Genomic DNA, 16,728 nt, shown 5'->3' on the forward strand with positions numbered 1-16,728 from the left:
ATCATCTAGTTCCATCCCCTTGCCATGGGGAAGGACATCCCACTAGATGAGGTTACCCAAGCCCCTATCCAATCTGGCCTTAAACAAGTCCTGGGGTGGAGCATCGCCAGCTCCAGAAACTCAAGAATCTATTGGAGAGAGTCCAGTGGAGGCCATGGAGGTGCTTAAAAGGCCTAGAGCTTCTCTCTGACTTTGAAAGGTTGAAAGACCCTGGTTGCTTTTGCTTGGAGAAGAGAAGATTGAGAAGAGAAATCATCAAAGAAGATCAATATGCAAAGAGAAGGATTCAAGAGGATGGGGCCAGACTTTTCTAAGTAGACGCTAGCTACTGGACAAGGAGCAACGGGCGCAAATAGTAGCACAGGAAGTTAAACGTGAGCATGAGCAAAGCCTGATTTATTGTAAGGGTGATAGAGCACTGGGCAGCCAGTTCTGGAAAAACTGAAATCCAATCTGATGCATTCCTGTACAGCCTGATTGAGGTGACCCTGCTTTAGCAGGAGGTTTGGACTGGGAGATCTCCAGAGATCTCTTCCAATGCAACCCAACCATTCTGTGGTTCTGTAGTTCTGTGATTTTGCTTGCTGTGGTGGCCAGAGAGTCATCCTGGGGAAGAGTCAAGAGTTTGTTAACCAGGGGAGCTGACATCGGAGGTCTGGATAGCGGTGAACTAGCATGGGCATGATTTGCCTGGGCAAGCGAAGGGCTTTTGTCATGTTCTGGAAGTGTCTCTGCCCTGCTCTCTATTGTTGTTGTGGCTGGGGACATAAACCATACGTGGAGATTGCAACATCTTTCCAACCACCTCAATGGCCAGTGTAGCCTTGGTGTTGTGCTGGGTGAGGTTGGAGGAACTTTAAAAGAAGAGAGGAGGCGACTCAAGCTTGAATGCAGGAGAACTTTATTGAATGGAGAGAAATTGAGAAGGCAGGAGCGCCAAGAGGAAGAGAGCAGATCTGAGGTGCAAGGAGGTGCATCCTCAACCCATGGTGTGGCTTCCAGGGGGTGGGTGGTCAGTGTCAGGGGTGATGGTGACGACCTTTAGCAGGTGTAGCAGCCTCTCCTGCCACCGAACCAGCCGAGACCTCTGCCACCATAGCAGCCCAGGCCTCCCAAGCCGTAGCCGTAGCCATAGCCGAAGGCCCCGTTGGAGACAGGCACTCCCTGGTAGCTGAGTTCGCTGCCCACGGCAGCCGATGCGGAGGATCCGACGGCGGTGCTCTGGGGGAAGGAGGTGAGGATGGGTCCTGGCAGGGTGACCAGCACGGCAGGAGGCTGGATGACGACGGAGGAGTCCTGGCACTGCCTGATGCAGGGCTCGTTGCAGCTGTTGGCCAGCGGGGCGGGTGCGCAGGGGCGGCAGAGGTCGTTGCAGGCCATGGGTGTGGTGTGGAGGGTCCCTGGAAGAGAAGGTGTTGAGCAAGGGTCAGGATGTTGGTTTGCAAGGGGCAAAGTGTGAGGAGGGCAGGAGAATGGGGAGGCGTGGGTGGGTCTGTGAGGTTTGTGGTGGTGGGGAGGCATGTGGGCTGTTGAGGCTGGGGTAGAGCATGGTGGAAGAGAGGGAGGAGGTTGGACAGGAGAAGGAGCCTCAGGGTTTTGAGACTCACCTTGTTGAGCGTGGAGGAGACGGTGTGCAGGGAAGGTTGTGAGGGAGAGAGGTGCTGGGCCAGCTTTTATGGTGGTGCGCGAGGGGTGGGACAGGCTTTGTGCATGAGTGCATTTTGCAGGCAGCAGCTGTGTCCTGGCTCAGCGTGGCGAGTCATGAGGTGGGGTGTGTTTTCCTTGCCCCAGTTCTTCAATGTCATGTCCTCCTCTTGAGGACGTGTCCACTATGTGGTGGCGGCTGCTTTGAAGTGAGGATCTTAGAGGTAAAAGGCTTGGTGTCGATGTTGGGTGCCAGGGCAGGCGCAAGAGGTGACCGAAGCGTAGGAGAGGTGTAATGGTGTCAGTGAGGTCATTACCTGGCACATTTCTTGTGTGGTTTGTGAGTGTGTTCTGATGATGGGAGCCCATTTCCTGGCAGCCTGACCCAGCTCAGCCCGAATTAGGAGAGGCAAGGAGGTCATCAACATGTCATGCCATCTACTTGGCCCTGGTGGCAGCTTTCAAGGCAAAGGTTTTGAAGTCTAAGTCTTGGTGGTGATGGTGAATGTCAGGGTGGGCCGAAGAGGCAACCAAAGCATCGCAGAGTTGGGATGTTGTCCGTGAGGTCGTCATGTGGCACTCGTGTGGCGTGGTTCGTGGGTACATTGGGAAGAAGGCACCCCAAGCAAGGAGACCCAGAGCTGTTGGACACAGAACAGACAAGAAGGTTGTGGGAAGTCCCGAGCGTGTTGTTTCAAAGGGGACATTGTGTTTGACAAGCATCTGTGTCTTCCACATCAAAGTGGCTAGGTTTGTATAAAAGTAAAGAATCAAGGCTGGTGTTTTCCTTGAGTTTTGATGATTTCTCGCCTCACATGCTCCTAGACAAGACAAAAATGTACGTGTGTCAGAAGTGACCTGCGAGATGGACTGCAAAAGGGAAACCCAAATCAACAACCAGCCTGTCAGTGTTACCTCTATTCCTGGCATGGTCACGAATCCTGGTGGATCCTGCTGGATATTATGTCAAGGAAGATGGAAATTCTGGAGGCGATAGCTGAAAGGCAAGAGGGCTTCACAAAAGGCAAATTGTGCCTCACAAGTTTTGAGGTTTTCTTCAATGGGACTACAGCGTTGATGGATAATGGAGGATGAACTACCTCATCCACCTGGCCTTGTGCAAATCATTTGATTCTATTGCACACAACAGACTTGTCTCTACGATAGAGAGATGTGGATTTGATGGGTGGATGTTTCGGTGAGTAAGGAATATGCAGGAGTCCAAGTGCACTCAAAGCGTTGCGGTTAATGCCTTGATGTCCAGGTGGAGACCAGTAATGTGTGGTGTTCATCTGGTGTCCTTAGGGGAACCAGGACAATTTACTGCCTTTGCCAGGCACACGGAGACAGGGATTGAGTGCACCCTTAGCGAGTTTGTATGTGACACCAAGCTGAACGTGAGCCAGCAATGTGCCCTTCTGGCCAAGGAGGCCAGTAGTATCCTGGGCTGCGTGAAGAAGTGTGTAATAAACAGGTCAGGGGAGATGCTCCTCCCTGCCTACTCTGCGGTAGTGAGGCTGCATCTGGAGTCTTGTGTCCCGTTCCATGCTCCTCAACTCAAGACAGAAAAGGTACCAGTGGAGAAACTGCAGTAGAGTACAAGATGATGTTTGGACTGGAATTTGTGTCTCCTAAGGAGAGGCAGAGATGTGGGTGTGTTTATCCTGGAGAAGAGAAGGACGAGGGGCTCCTATCACTGCTTATGAATATCACCAGGGCCTAGGCCAACAGGATGGGCCCAGATCATTTTGAGTGGTGCCCAGCTACAGGACAAGGGGCATCAGGTACAAAATGGAACTTGCGTTTCCCAAGCAAACATCTCAAAATGTTATTCTTGTGAGAGTGATGGTGCACTGGAATTGGCTGCCCAGGGAGGGAGTGCAGTCTACTTCTCCGGAGTTCCTGAAATCCAGTCTGGATGCATTCGTGTAGAGCCTGATTGAGGTGACCCTGCTTTAGCAGAAGGTTTGGACTTGGAGATCTCCAGAGATCTCTTCCAAAATAACCCAACCATTCTGTGATTCTGCAGTTCTGTGATTTTGCTTCTGTGGTGGGGAGAGAGTCGTCCTGGGGAAGAGAGTCAAGTGTCTGCTTTCCTGGGGAGCTGGCATCAGAGGTCTGGATAGTGGTGCATGAGCAGGGGCAATTTTTGTCTTGGCAAGTGAAGGGCTTGTGTCATGTTCTGGAAGTGTCCCTGTGCTGCTCTGTGTTGTTGTTGTGGCTGGGGACGTAGAGCCTAGGAGGAGCTTGTAATCTCTTTCTACCCACCCCAATGGCCACTGTAACCTTGGCTTTGTGCTGGGTGGGGTTGGAAGAAGCTTGGGAGAAGAAAGAAGAGGAGGCTTCTCAGGCTGGGATGCAGGAAAACTTTATTGGGTGGGTGCGGAAATAGAGAAGACAGAAGCGTCAAGTGGAAGGGAGCAAGTTCGAGGTGCAAGGACGTGCATCTTCAACCCATGGTGTGGCTTCCAGGGTGTGAGTGGTTGGTGTCAAGGGTGGTGGAGAGGACCCTTAGCAAGGGTAGCAGCCTCTCCTGCCACCGAACCAGCCGAGACCTCTGCCACCATAGCAGCCCAGGCCTCCCAAGCCGTAGCCGTAGCCATAGCCGAAGGCCCCGTTGGAGACAGGCACTCCCTGGTAGCTGAGTTCGCTGCCCACGGCAGCCGATGCGGAGGATCCGACGGTGGTGCTCTGGGGGAAGGAGGTGAGGATGGGTCCTGGCAGGGTGACCAGCACGGTGGAAGGCTGGATGACGACGGAGGAGTCCTGGCACTGCCTGACACAGGGCTCGTTGCAGCTGTTGGCCAGCGGGGCGGGTGCGCAGGGGCGGCAGAGGTCGTTGCAGGCCATGGTGTGGTGTGGAGGGTCCCTGGAAGAGAAGGTGTTGAGCAAGTGGTGGCGCATGGGGGTTTTGAAGTGTGGAGTGTGAGGAGGGCAGGGATGTTGGGAGGTTGGGGTGGTTCTGTGGGGAGTGTGGCGGTGGGGAGGAATGTCGGCGGGAGAGGCTGGGGCAGAGCGTGGTGGAAGAGAGGGAGGAGGTTGGACAGGAGGAGGAGGCTCAGGGTTTTGAGACTCACCTTGTTGAGTGCAGAGGAGAAGGTGTGCAGAGAAGGTTGTGAGGGAGAGAGGTGCTGGGCCAGCTTTTATAGTGGTGCACGAGGGGCGGGACGGGCTTTGTGCATGAGTGCATTTTGCAGGCAGCAGCTGTGTCCTGGCCCAGCGTGGCGAGTCATGAGGTGGGGTGTGTTTTCCTTGCCCCAGTTCTTCAATGTCATGTCCTCCTCTTGAGGACGTGTCCACTATGTGGTGGCAGCATCTTTGAAGTGTGAGTGTTAGAGGCTGAAGACTTGCTGCTGCTGATGTGTGTCAGGGCAGGCGCAAGAGGTGACCAAAGCGTAGGAGAGGTGTAATGGTGTCAGTGAGGCCATTGCTTAGCACTTTTGTTGTGTGGTTTGTGGGTGCATTGTGAGGAGGAAATGGCAATTGCTGGTAGCCACACAAACCACTGCTCAACCCTGGTCAGAAAAGTTGATGAGGACGTATGAATATGGATTTCTGAAGAGGACATCATGCTTGACCAAGCTATGCATCTTCTGCATTAAAGTGAGTAGGTCTGTAGAGGGGGAAAGAACAAAGGCTTGTGTTTACCTTGAATTTTGCGTGAAGCTTTTTATGTTTTCTCTCCTTGCATCCTCCTAGAAAAGACCAAAATGCATGCTTTGCATAAGTGACCAGCGAGTTGAACTGCCAAGTGGTTGAATGGTTGGGGCCAGAGGCTTGTGATGGGTGGCAGGGTGTCCTGATGGAAAGAAATCTCAATTAATGTAGCCCAGGAAGTGGATCTTTGGGAACAAATCTGTTCAGCATCCTTCGCAATGACATGAGCAGTGGGATGGAGTGAACCCTCAGCAAGGCAGCAGATGGTAACTCTCATTTTAAAGACGCAAAAGGGAGACCCAGGTCAACTATCAGCCGGTCAGTGTCACCTCTGTGCCTGCCAATGTCACGGATTGTGGCAGATCCTCCTGGAAACTATGCCAAGGCGTGTGGAAATTAAGGAGGAGATTGCTGAAAGACAAGATGCCTTCCCAAAAGGCAAATTGTTCCTTAGAAATTTGGAGTCTTTGTGCGATGGGTCTACAATGTTGGTGGGGAAGGGAAGAGGAACAGAACTCACCTACCTGGCCCTCTGCAAATCATATGAAAGTGTCTCACGCATCATCCTTTTCTAAATGGAGGCTGCGTGCAGTGAGGCTACAGTGTTGGTGGAGAAGGGAAGAGGAACTGGCCTCATCTACTTGGCCTTGTGTAATGTATTTGATACTGCCACTCACAGCACCCTTGTCTCTGACATTGAAAGATGTGGATTTGATGGGTGGACCTCTTGGTTTGTAAGAATTATGCGGGATTGTTCCACTCAGAGTGCTGGGGTCAAGGTCTCGATGTACAGGTGGAGATCAGTGACTAGCGGTGTCCACCTAGTGTCTGTCCTGGGACAACGATTATTCACTGTCTTTGTCAGGGACATAGAGAGTGGGAGTGAGTGCACCCTCAGTGAGTCTGAAGAAGACACCAAGCTGAGTGGTATGATGGATACCCAAGAGGAAAGGTCTGTCCTTGTCTAAATGGAGAGATGTGGATCTGATGAGTGGATTGCTTGGTTGATAAGGAATCATCTGGATGCCGAAGGATTGTGGTCAATAGCTTGTTGTCCCGGTAGAGACCAGTCACGAGTGGTGTCGTCAGGAGTCCATATTGGGACCAGTATTATTTACGGTCTTTTCCAGGGCCGCAGACAATGGCATTGAGTGCACCCTCTGCCAGTTTGCAGATGACACCAAGGTGAATGATGTTGTGGACTCTCCAGAGGAAAGGGTTGCCAGCCAGAGCAGCCTTGACCAGCTAGGGACACGAGCCCATGCAAATCTGCGAGTTCGACAAGGCCAAATGCCAGGTCCTTGTCCTTGATATGAGTCAGCAATGTGCACTGGTGGTGAAGACTGAGGGTATTCTGGAGTGTGTCAAGAAGAGTGTAGCAAGAGGGTTGAATGAGATGCTCCTCCCCATCTACTCTGCCCTAGAGAGGCCGCATAGAATCCTAGAATAGTTGGGGTTGGAAGGGATCTTAAAGATCATCTAGTTCCATCCCCTTGCCATGGGGAAGGACATCCCACTAGATGAGGTTACCCAAGCCCCTATCCAATCTGGCCTTAAACAAGTCCTGGGGTGGAGCATCGCCAGCTCCAGAAACTCAAGAATCTATTGGAGAGAGTCCAGTGGAGGCCATGGAGGTGCTTAAAAGGCCTAGAGCTTCTCTCTGACTTTGAAAGGTTGAAAGACCCTGGTTGCTTTTGCTTGGAGAAGAGAAGATTGAGAAGAGAAATCATCAAAGAAGATCAATATGCAAAGAGAAGGATTCAAGAGGATGGGGCCAGACTTTTCTAAGTAGACGCTAGCTACTGGACAAGGAGCAACGGGCGCAAATAGTAGCACAGGAAGTTGAACGTGAACATGAGCAAAGCCTGATTTATTGTAAGGGTGATAGAGCACTGGGCAGCCAGTTCTGGAAAAACTGAAATCCAATCTGATGCATTCCTGTACAGCCTGATTGAGGTGACCCTGCTTTAGCAGGAGGTTTGGACTGGGAGATCTCCAGAGATCTCTTCCAATGCAACCCAACCATTCTGTGGTTCTGTAGTTCTGTGATTTTGCTTGCTGTGGTGGCCAGAGAGTCATCCTGGGGAAGAATCAAGAGTTTGTTAACCAGGGGAGCTGACATCGGAGGTCTGGATAGCGGTGAACTAGCATGGGCATGATTTGCCTGGGCAAGCGAAGGGCTTTTGTCATGTTCTGGAAGTGTCTCTGCCCTGCTCTCTATTGTTGTTGTGGCTGGGGACATAAACCATACGTGGAGATTGCAACATCTTTCCAACGACCTCAATGGCCAGTGTAGCCTTGGTGTTGTGCTGGGTGAGGTTGGATGAACTTTAAAAGAAGAGAGGAGGCGACTCAAGCTTGAATGCAGGAGAACTTTATTGAATGGAGAGAAATTGAGAAGGCAGGAGCGCCAAGAGGAAGAGAGCAGATCTGAGGTGCAAGGAGGTGCATCCTCAACCCATGGTGTGGCTTCCAGGGGGTGGGTGGTCAGTGTCAGGGGTGATGGTGACGACCTTTAGCAGGTGTAGCAGCCTCTCCTGCCACCGAACCAGCCGAGACCTCTGCCACCATAGCAGCCCAGGCCTCCCAAGCCGTAGCCGTAGCCATAGCCGAAGGCCCCGTTGGAGACAGGCACTCCCTGGTAGCTGAGTTCGCTGCCCACGGCAGCCGATGCGGAGGATCCGACGGCGGTGCTCTGGGGGAAGGAGGTGAGGATGGGTCCTGGCAGGGTGACCAGCACGGCAGGAGGCTGGATGACGACGGAGGAGTCCTGGCACTGCCTGATGCAGGGCTCGTTGCAGCTGTTGGCCAGCGGGGCGGGTGCGCAGGGGCGGCAGAGGTCGTTGCAGGCCATGGGTGTGGTGTGGAGGGTCCCTGGAAGAGAAGGTGTTGAGCAAGGGTCAGGATGTTGGTTTGCAAGGGGCAAAGTGTGAGGAGGGCAGGAGAATGGGGAGGCGTGGGTGGGTCTGTGAGGTTTGTGGTGGTGGGGAGGCATGTGGGCTGTTGAGGCTGGGGTAGAGCATGGTGGAAGAGAGGGAGGAGGTTGGACAGGAGAAGGAGCCTCAGGGTTTTGAGACTCACCTTGTTGAGCGTGGAGGAGACGGTGTGCAGGGAAGGTTGTGAGGGAGAGAGGTGCTGGGCCAGCTTTTATGGTGGTGCGCGAGGGGCGGGACGGGCTTTGTGCATGAGTGCATTTTGCAGGCAGCAGCTGTGTCCTGGCCCAGCGTGGCGAGTCATGAGGTGGGGTGTGTTTTCCTTGCCCCAGTTCTTCAATGTCATGTCCTCCTCTTGAGGACGTGTCCACTATGTGGTGGCGGCTGCTTTGAAGTGAGGATCTTAGAGGTAAAAGGCTTGGTGTCGATGTTGGGTGCCAGGGCAGGCGCAAGAGGTGACCGAAGCGTAGGAGAGGTGTAATGGTGTCAGTGAGGTAATCACATGGTACATTTCTTGTGTGGTTTGTGAGTGCGTTGTGATGATGGGAGCCCATTTCCTGGCAGCCTGACCCAGCTCAGCCCGAATTAGGAGAGGCAAGAAGGTCATCAACATGTCATGCCATCTACTTGGCCCTGGTGGCAGCTTTCAAGGCAAAGGTTTGGAAATCTAAGTCTTGCTGGTGATGGTGAATGTCAGGGTGGGCCGAAGAGGCAACCAAAGCATCGCAGAGTTGGGATGTTGTCCGTGAGGTCGTCATGTGGCACTCGTGTGGCGTGGTTCGTGGGTACATTGGGAAGAAGGCACCCCAAGCAGGGAGACCCAGAGCTGTCAGACACAGAACAGACAAAAAGGTTGTGGGTAGTCCCGAGCGTGTCGTTTCAAAGGGAACATTGTGTTTGACAAGCATCTGTGTCTTCTACATCAAAGTGGCTAGGTTTGTATAAAAGTAAAGAATCAAGGCTGGTGTTTTCCTTGAGTTTTGATGATTTCTCGCCTCACATGCTCCTAGACAAGACAAAAATGTACGTGTGTCAGAAGTGACCTGCGAGATGGACTGCAAAAGGGAAACCCAAATCAACAACCAGCCTGTCAGTGTTACCTCTGTTCCTGGCATGGTCACGAATCCTGGTGGATCCTGCTGGATATTATGTCAAGGAAGATGGAAATTCTGGAGGCCATAGCTGAAAGGCAAGAGGGCTTCACAAAAGGCAAATTGTGCCTCACAAGTTTTGAGGTTTTCTTCAATGGCACTACAGCGTTGATGGATAATGGAGGATGAGCTACCTCATCCACCTGGCCTTGTGCAAAGCATTTGATTCTATTGCACACAACAGACTTGTCTCTATGATAGAGAGATGTGGATTTGATGGGTGGATGTTTCGGTGAGTAAGGAATATGCAGGAGTCCAAGTGCACTCAAAGCGTTGCGGTTAATGCCTTGATGTCCAGGTGGAGACCAGTAATGTGTGGTGTTCATCTGGTGTCCTTAGGGGAACCAGGACAATTTACTGCCTTTGCCAGGCACACGGAGACAGGGATTGAGTGCACCCTTAGCGAGTTTGTATGTGACACCAAGCTGAACGTGAGCCAGCAATGTGCCCTTCTGGCCAAGGAGACCAGTAGTATCCTGGGCTGCATGAAGAAGTGTGTAATAAACAGGTCAGGGGAGATGCTCCTCCCTGCCTACTCTGCGGTAGTGAGGCTGCATCTGGAGTCTTGTGTCCCGTTCCATGCTCCTCAACTCAAGACAGAAAAGGTACCTGTGGAGAAACTGCAGTAGAGTACAAGATGATGTTTGGACTGGAATTTGTGTCTCCTAAGGAGAGGCAGAGAAGTGGGTGTGTTTATCCTGGAGAAGAGAAGGACGAGGGGCTCCTATCACTGCTTATGAATATCACCAGGGCCTAGGCCAACAGGATGGGCCCAGATCATTTTGAGTGGTGCCCAGCTACAGGACAAGGGGCATCAGGTACAAAATGGAACTTGCGTTTCCCAAGCAAACATCTCAAAATGTTATTCTTGTGAGAGTGATGGTGCACTGGAATTGGCTGCCCAGGGAGGGAGTGCAGTCTACTTCTCCGGAGTTCCCGAAATCCAGTCTGGATGCATTCGTGTAGAGCCTGATTGAGGTGACCCTGCTTTAGCAGAAGGTTTGGACTTGGAGATCTCCAGAGATCTCTTCCAAAATAACCCAACCATTCTGTGATTCTGCAGTTCTGTGATTTTGCTTCTGTGGTGGGGAGAGAGTCGTCCTGGGGAAGAGAGTCAAGTGTCTGCTTTCCTGGGGAGCTGGCATCAGAGGTCTGGATAGTGGTGCATGAGCAGGGGCAATTTTTGTCTTGGCAAGTGAAGGGCTTGTGTCATGTTCTGGAAGTGTCCCTGTGCTGCTCTGTGTTGTTGTTGTGGCTGGGGACGTAGAGCCTAGGAGGAGCTTGTAATCTCTTTCTACCCACCCCAATGGCCACTGTAACCTTGGCTTTGTGCTGGGTGGGGTTGGAAGAAGCTTGGGAGAAGAAAGAAGAGGAGGCTTCTCAGGCTGGGATGCAGGAAAACTTTATTGGGTGGGTGCGGAAATAGAGAAGACAGAAGCGTCAAGTGGAAGGGAGCAAGTTCGAGGTGCAAGGACGTGCATCTTCAAGCCATGGTGTGGCTTCCAGGGTGTGAGTGGTTGGAGTCAAGGGTGGTGGAGAGGACCCTTAGCAAGGGTAGCAGCCTCTCCTGCCACCGAACCAGCCGAGACCTCTGCCACCATAGCAGCCCAGACCTCCCAAGCCGTAGCCGTAGCCGTAGCCGAAGGCCCCGTTGGAGACTGGCACTCCCTGGTAGCTGAGTTCGCTGCCCACGGCAGCCGATGCGGAGGATCCGACGGTGGTGCTCTGGGGGAAGGAGGTGAGGATGGGTCCTGGCAGGGTGACCAGCACGGTGGAAGGCTGGATGACGACGGAGGAGTCCTGGCACTGCCTGACACAGGGCTCGTTGCAGCTGTTGGCCAGCGGGGCGGGTGCGCAGGGGCGGCAGAGGTCGTTGCAGGCCATGGGTGTGGTGTGGAGGGTCCCTGGAAGAGAAGGTGTTGAGCAAGTGGTGGCGCATGGGGGTTTTGAAGTGTGGAGTGTGAGGAGGGCAGGGATGTTGGGAGGTTGGGGTGGTTCTGTGGGGAGTGTGGCGGTGGGGAGGAATGTCGGCGGGAGAGGCTGGGGCAGAGCGTGGTGGAAGAGAGGGAGGAGGTTGGACAGGAGGAGGAGGCTCAGGGTTTTGAGACTCACCTTGTTGAGTGCAGAGGAGAAGGTGTGCAGAGAAGGTTGTGAGGGAGAGAGGTGCTGGACCAGCTTTTATGGTGGTGTGTGAGGGGCGGGACGGGCTTTGTGCATGAGTGCATTTTGCAGGCAGCAGCTGTGTCCTGGCCCAGCGTGGCGAGTCATGAGGTGGGGTGTGTTTTCCTTGCCCCAGTTCTTCAATGTCATGTCCTCCTCTTGAGGACGTGTCCACTTGGTGGTGGCGGCATCTTTGAAGTGTGAGTGTTAGAGGCCAAAGACTTGGTGCTGCTGAAGTGTGTCTGGGCAAGCGCAAGAGGTGACCAAAGCGTAGGAGAGGTGTAATGGTGTCAGTGAGGCCATTGCTTACCACTTTTGTTGTGTGGTTTGTGGGTGCATTGTGAGGAGGAAATGGCAATTGCTGGTAGCCACACAAACCACTGCTCAACCCTGGTCAGAAAAGTTGATGAGGACGTATGAATATGGATTTCTGAAGAGGACATCATGCTTGACCAAGCTATGCATCTTCTGCATTAAAGTGAGTAGGTCTGTAGAGGGGGAAAGAACAAAGGCTTGTGTTTACCTTGAATTTTGCGTGAAGCTTTTTATGTTTTCTCTCCTTGCATCCTCCTAGAAAAGACCAAAATGCATGCTTTGCATAAGTGACCAGCGAGTTGAACTGCCAAGTGGTTGAATGGTTGGGGCCAGAGGCTTGTGATGGGTGGCAGGGTGTCCTGATGGAAAGAAATCTCAATTAATGTAGCCCAGGAAGTGGATCTTTGGGAACAAATCTGTTCAGCATCCTTCGCAATGACATGAGCAGTGGGATGGAGTGAACCCTCAGCAAGGCAGCAGATGGTAACTCTCATTTTAAAGACGCAAAAGGGAGACCCAGGTCAACTATCAGCCGGTCAGTGTCACCTCTGTGCCTGCCAATGTCACGGATTGTGGCAGATCCTCCTGGAAACTATGCCAAGGCGTGTGGAAATTAAGGAGGAGATTGCTGAAAGACAAGATGCCTTCCCAAAAGGCAAATTGTTCCTTAGAAATTTGGAGTCTTTGTGCGATGGGTCTACAATGTTGGTGGGGAAGGGAAGAGGAACAGAACTCACCTACCTGGCCCTCTGCAAAGCATATGAAAGTGTCTCACGCATCATCCTTTTCTAAATGGAGGCTGCGTGCAGTGAGGCTACAGTGTTGGTGGAGAAGGGAAGAGGAACTGGCCTCATCTACTTGGCCTTGTGTAATGTATTTGATACTGCCACTCATAGCACCCTTGTCTCTGACATTGAAAGATGTGGATTTGATGGGTGGACCTCTTGGTTTGTAAGAATTATGCGGGATTGTTCCACTCAGAGTGCTGGGGTCAAGGTCTCGATGTACAGGTGGAGATCAGTGACTAGCGGTGTCCACCTAGTGTCTGTCCTGGGACAACGATTATTCACTGTCTTTGTCAGGGACATAGAGAGTGGGAGTGAGTGCACCCTCAGTGAGTCTGAAGAAGACACCAAGCTGAGTGGTATGATGGATACCCAAGAGGAAAGGTCTGTCCTTGTCTAAATGGAGAGATGTGGATCTGATGAGTGGATTGCTTGGTTGATAAGGAATCATCTGGATGCCGAAGGATTGTGGTCAATAGCTTGTTGTCCCGGTAGAGACCAGTCACGAGTGGTGTCGTCAGGAGTCCATATTGGGACCAGTATTATTTACGGTCTTTTCCAGGGCCGCAGACAATGGCATTGAGTGCACCCTCTGCCAGTTTGCAGATGACACCAAGCTGAATGATGTTGTGGACTCTCCAGAGGAAAGGGTTGCCAGCCAGAGCAGCCTTGACCAGCTAGGGACACGAGCCCATGCAAATCTGCGAGTTCGACAAGGCCAAATGCCAGGTCCTTGTCCTTGATATGAGTCAGCAATGTGCACTGGTGGTGAAGACTGAGGGTATTCTGGAGTGTGTCAAGAAGAGTGTAGCAAGAGGGTTGAATGAGATGCTCCTCCCCATCTACTCTGCCCTAGAGAGGCCGCATAGAATCCTAGAATAGTTGGGGTTGGAAGGGATCTTAAAGATCATCTAGTTCCATCCCCTTGCCATGGGGAAGGACATCCCACTAGATGAGGTTACCCTAGCCCCTATCCAATCTGGCCTTAAACAAGTCCTGGGGTGGAGCATCGCCAGCTCCAGAAACTCAAGGAACTATTGGAGAGAGTCCAGTGGAGGCCATGGAGGTGCTTAAAAGGCCTAGAGCTTCTCTCTGACTTTGAAAGGTTGAAAGACCCTGGTTGCTTTTGCTTGGAGAAGAGAAGATTGAGAAGAGAAATCATCAAAGAAGATCAATATGCAAAGAGAAGGAGTCAAGAGGATGGGGCTAGACTCTTCTAAGTAGACGCTAGCTACTGGACAAGGAGCAAAAGGCGCAAATAGTAGCACAGGAAGTTGAACGTGAGCATGAGCAAAGCCTGATTTATTGTAAGGGTGATGGAGCACTGGGCAGCCGGTTCTGGAGATACTGAAATCCAATCTGGATGCCTTCCTGTACAGCCTGATTGAGGTGACCCTGCTTTAGCAGGAGGTTTGGACTGGGAGATCTCCAGAGATCTCTTCCAACCCAACCCAACCCAACCATTCTGTGGTTCTGTAGTTCTGTAATTTTGCTTGCTGTGGTGGCCAGAGAGTTGTCCTGGGGAAGAGTCAAGAGTTTGTTACCTAGGGGAGCTGACATCGGAGGTCTGGATAGTGGTGAACTAGCATGGGCATGATTTGCCTGGGCAAGCGAAGGGCTTTTGTCATGTTCTGGAAGTGTCTCTGCTCTGCTCTCTATAGTTGTTGTGGCTGGGGACATAAACCATACGTGGAGATTGCAACATCTTTCCAGCCACCTCAATGGCCAGTGTAGCCTTGGTGTTGTGCTGGGTGCGGTTGGAAGAACCTTAAAAGAAGAGAGGAGGCGACTCAAGCTTGAATGCAGGAGAACTTTATTGAGGGGGAGAGAAATTGAGAAGGCAGGAGTGCCAAGAGGAAGGGATCATGTCCGAGGTGCAAGGAGGTGCATCCTCAACCCATGGTGTGGCTTCCAGGGTGTGGGTGGTCAGTGTCAGGGGTGATGGTGATGACCTTTAGCAGGCATACAGGACAAGGGGCATCAAGTACAAAATGGAACTTGCGTTTCCCAAGCAAACATCTCAAAATGTTATTCTTGTGAGAGTGATGGTGCGCTAGAATTGGTGGCCCAGGGAGGGAGTGCAGTCTACTTCTCCGGAGTTCCCGAAATCCAGTCTGGATGCATTCCTGTAGAGCCTGATTGAGGTGACCCTGCTTTAGCAGTAGGTTTGGACTTGGCGATCTCCAGAGATCTCTTCCAAAATAACCCAACCATTCTGTGATTCTGCAGTTCTGTGATTTTGCTTCTGTGGTGGGGAGAGAGTCGTCCAGGGGAAGAGAGTCAAGTGTCTGCTTTCCTGGGGAGCTGGCATCAGAGGTCTGGATAGTGGTGCATGAGCAGGGGCAATTTTTGTCTTGGCAAGTGAAGGGCTTGTGTCATGTTCTGGAAGTGTCCCTGTGCTGCTCTGTGTTGTTGTTGTGGCGGGGGACGTAGAGCCTAGGAGGAGCTTGTAATCTCTTTCTACCCACCCCAATGGCCACTGTAGCCCTGGCTTTGTGCTGGGTGGGGTTGGAAGAAGCTTGGGAGAAGAAAGAAGAGGAGGCTTCTCAGGCTGGGATGCAGGAAAACTTTATTGGGTGGGTGCGGAAATAGAGAAGACAAAAGCGTCAAGTGGAAGGGAGCAAGTTCGAGGTGCAAGGACGTGCATCTTCAAGCCATGGTGTGGCTTCCAGGGTGTGAGTGGTTGGTGTCAAGTGTGGTGGAGAGGACCCTTAGCAAGGGTAGCAGCCTCTCCTGCCACCGAACCAGCCGAGACCTCTGCCACCATAGCAGCCCAGGCCTCCCAAGCCGTAGCCGTAGCCGTAGCCGAAGGCCCCGTTGGAGACAGGCACTCCCTGGTAGCTGAGTTCGCTGCCCACGGCAGCCGATGCGGAGGATCCGACGGTGGTGCTCTGGGGGAAGGAGGTGAGGATGGGTCCTGGCAGGGTGACCAGCACGGTGGAAGGCTGGATGACGACGGAGGAGTCCTGGCACTGCCTGACGCAGGGCTCGTTGCAGCTGTTGGCCAGCGGGGCGGGTGCGCAGGGGCGGCAGAGGTCATTACAGGCCATGGGTGTGGTGTGGAGGGTCCCTGGAAGAGAAGGTGTTGAGCAAGGGTCAGGATGTTGGTTTGCGAGGGGCAAAGTGTGAGGAGGGCAGGGGAATGGGGAGGCGTGGGTGGGTCTGTGAGGTTTGTGGTGGTGGGGAGGCGTGTGGGCTGTTGAGGCTGGGGTAGAGCATGGTGGAAGAGAGGGAGGAGGTCGGACAGGAGAAGGAGCCTCAGGGTTTTGAGACTCACCTTGTTGAGCGTGGAGGAGACGGTGTGCAGGGAAGGTTGTGAGGGAGAGAGGTGCTGGGCCAGCTTTTATGGTGGTGCGCGAGGGGCGGGACGGGCTTTGTGCATGAGTGCATTTTGCAGGCAGCAGCTGTGTCCTGGCCCAGCGTGGCGAGTCATGAGGTGGGGTGTGTTTTCCTTGCCCCAGTTCTTCAATGTCATGTCCTCCTCTTGAGGACGTGTCCACTATGTGGTGGCGGCTGCTTTGAAGTGAGAATCTTAGAGGTAAAAGGCTTGGTGTCGATGTTGGGTGCCAGGGCAGGCGCAAGAGGTGACCGAAGCGTAGGAGAGGTGTAATGGTGTCAGTGAGGTAATCGCATGGTATATTTCTTGTGTGGTTTGTGAGTGCGTTGTGATGATGGGAGCCCATTTCCTGGCAGCCCGACCCAGCTCAGCCCGAATTAGGAGAGGCAAGAAGGTCATCAACATGTCATGCCATCTACTTGGCCCTGGTGGCAGCTTTCAAGGCAAAGGTCTGGAAGTCTAAATCTTGGTGGTGATGGTGAATGTCAGGGTGGGCCGAAGAGGCAACCAAAGCATCGCAGAGTTGGGATGTTGTCCGTGAGGACGTCATGTGGCACTCGTGTGGCGTGGTTCGTGGGTACATTGGGAAGAAGGCACCCCAAGCAGGGAGACCCAGAGCTGTCAGACACAGAACAGACAAAAAGGTTGTGGGTAGTCCCGAGCGTGTCGTTTCAAAGGGAACATTGTGTTTGACAAGCATCTGTGTCTTCTACATCAAAGTGGCTAGGTTTGTATAAAAGTAAAGA

General features: G+C 52.7%; 3 protein-coding genes across 3 annotated transcripts; all 3 read right to left on the bottom strand.

Moving 5' to 3' along the window:
• Positions 1-1,041: 1,041 nt before the first annotated feature.
• LOC138718689 (feather keratin-like) lies at positions 1,042-4,494 on the bottom strand. Its single transcript, XM_069853189.1, has 2 exons — positions 4,226-4,494; positions 1,042-1,141 (listed from the first exon to the last, which is right to left on the bottom strand). Exons 1-2 carry the CDS (start codon positions 4,492-4,494, stop codon positions 1,042-1,044), a joined length of 369 nt encoding a protein of 122 aa, XP_069709290.1.
• Positions 4,495-7,701: 3,207 nt separating this feature from the next.
• LOC138718652 (feather keratin-like) lies at positions 7,702-8,164 on the bottom strand. The gene has a single exon (XM_069853152.1). It carries the CDS (start codon positions 8,153-8,155, stop codon positions 7,817-7,819), a length of 339 nt encoding a protein of 112 aa, XP_069709253.1. The 5' UTR covers positions 8,156-8,164; the 3' UTR covers positions 7,702-7,816.
• Positions 8,165-10,930: 2,766 nt separating this feature from the next.
• On the bottom strand, positions 10,931-15,695 carry LOC138718690 (feather keratin-like). The gene is made up of 2 exons (XM_069853190.1): positions 15,427-15,695; positions 10,931-11,030 (listed from the first exon to the last, which is right to left on the bottom strand). The coding sequence occupies exons 1-2, from the start codon at positions 15,693-15,695 to the stop codon at positions 10,931-10,933; spliced, it is 369 nt and encodes a 122-aa protein (XP_069709291.1).
• Between the last annotated feature and the right edge of the window lie 1,033 nt (positions 15,696-16,728).

Source organism: Phaenicophaeus curvirostris, chromosome 3 (genome assembly GCF_032191515.1).
Source record: "Phaenicophaeus curvirostris isolate KB17595 chromosome 3, BPBGC_Pcur_1.0, whole genome shotgun sequence".
NCBI classification, from domain to species: Eukaryota; Metazoa; Chordata; class Aves; order Cuculiformes; family Cuculidae; genus Phaenicophaeus; species Phaenicophaeus curvirostris.

Coding starts and splice junctions, on each gene's coding strand:
- LOC138718689 (XM_069853189.1), bottom strand. CDS start 4,494: ATGGCCTGCAACGACCTCTGCCGCCCCTGCGCACCCGCCCCGCTGGCC. Junction 1,142..4,225: donor GGCTACGGCTACGGCTTGGG/AGGCCTGGGCTG, acceptor CTCCAACGGGGC/CTTCGGCTATGGCTACGGCT.
- LOC138718652 (XM_069853152.1), bottom strand. CDS start 8,155: ATGGCCTGCAACGACCTCTGCCGCCCCTGCGCACCCGCCCCGCTGGCC.
- LOC138718690 (XM_069853190.1), bottom strand. CDS start 15,695: ATGGCCTGTAATGACCTCTGCCGCCCCTGCGCACCCGCCCCGCTGGCC. Junction 11,031..15,426: donor GGCTACGGCTACGGCTTGGG/AGGCCTGGGCTG, acceptor CTCCAACGGGGC/CTTCGGCTACGGCTACGGCT.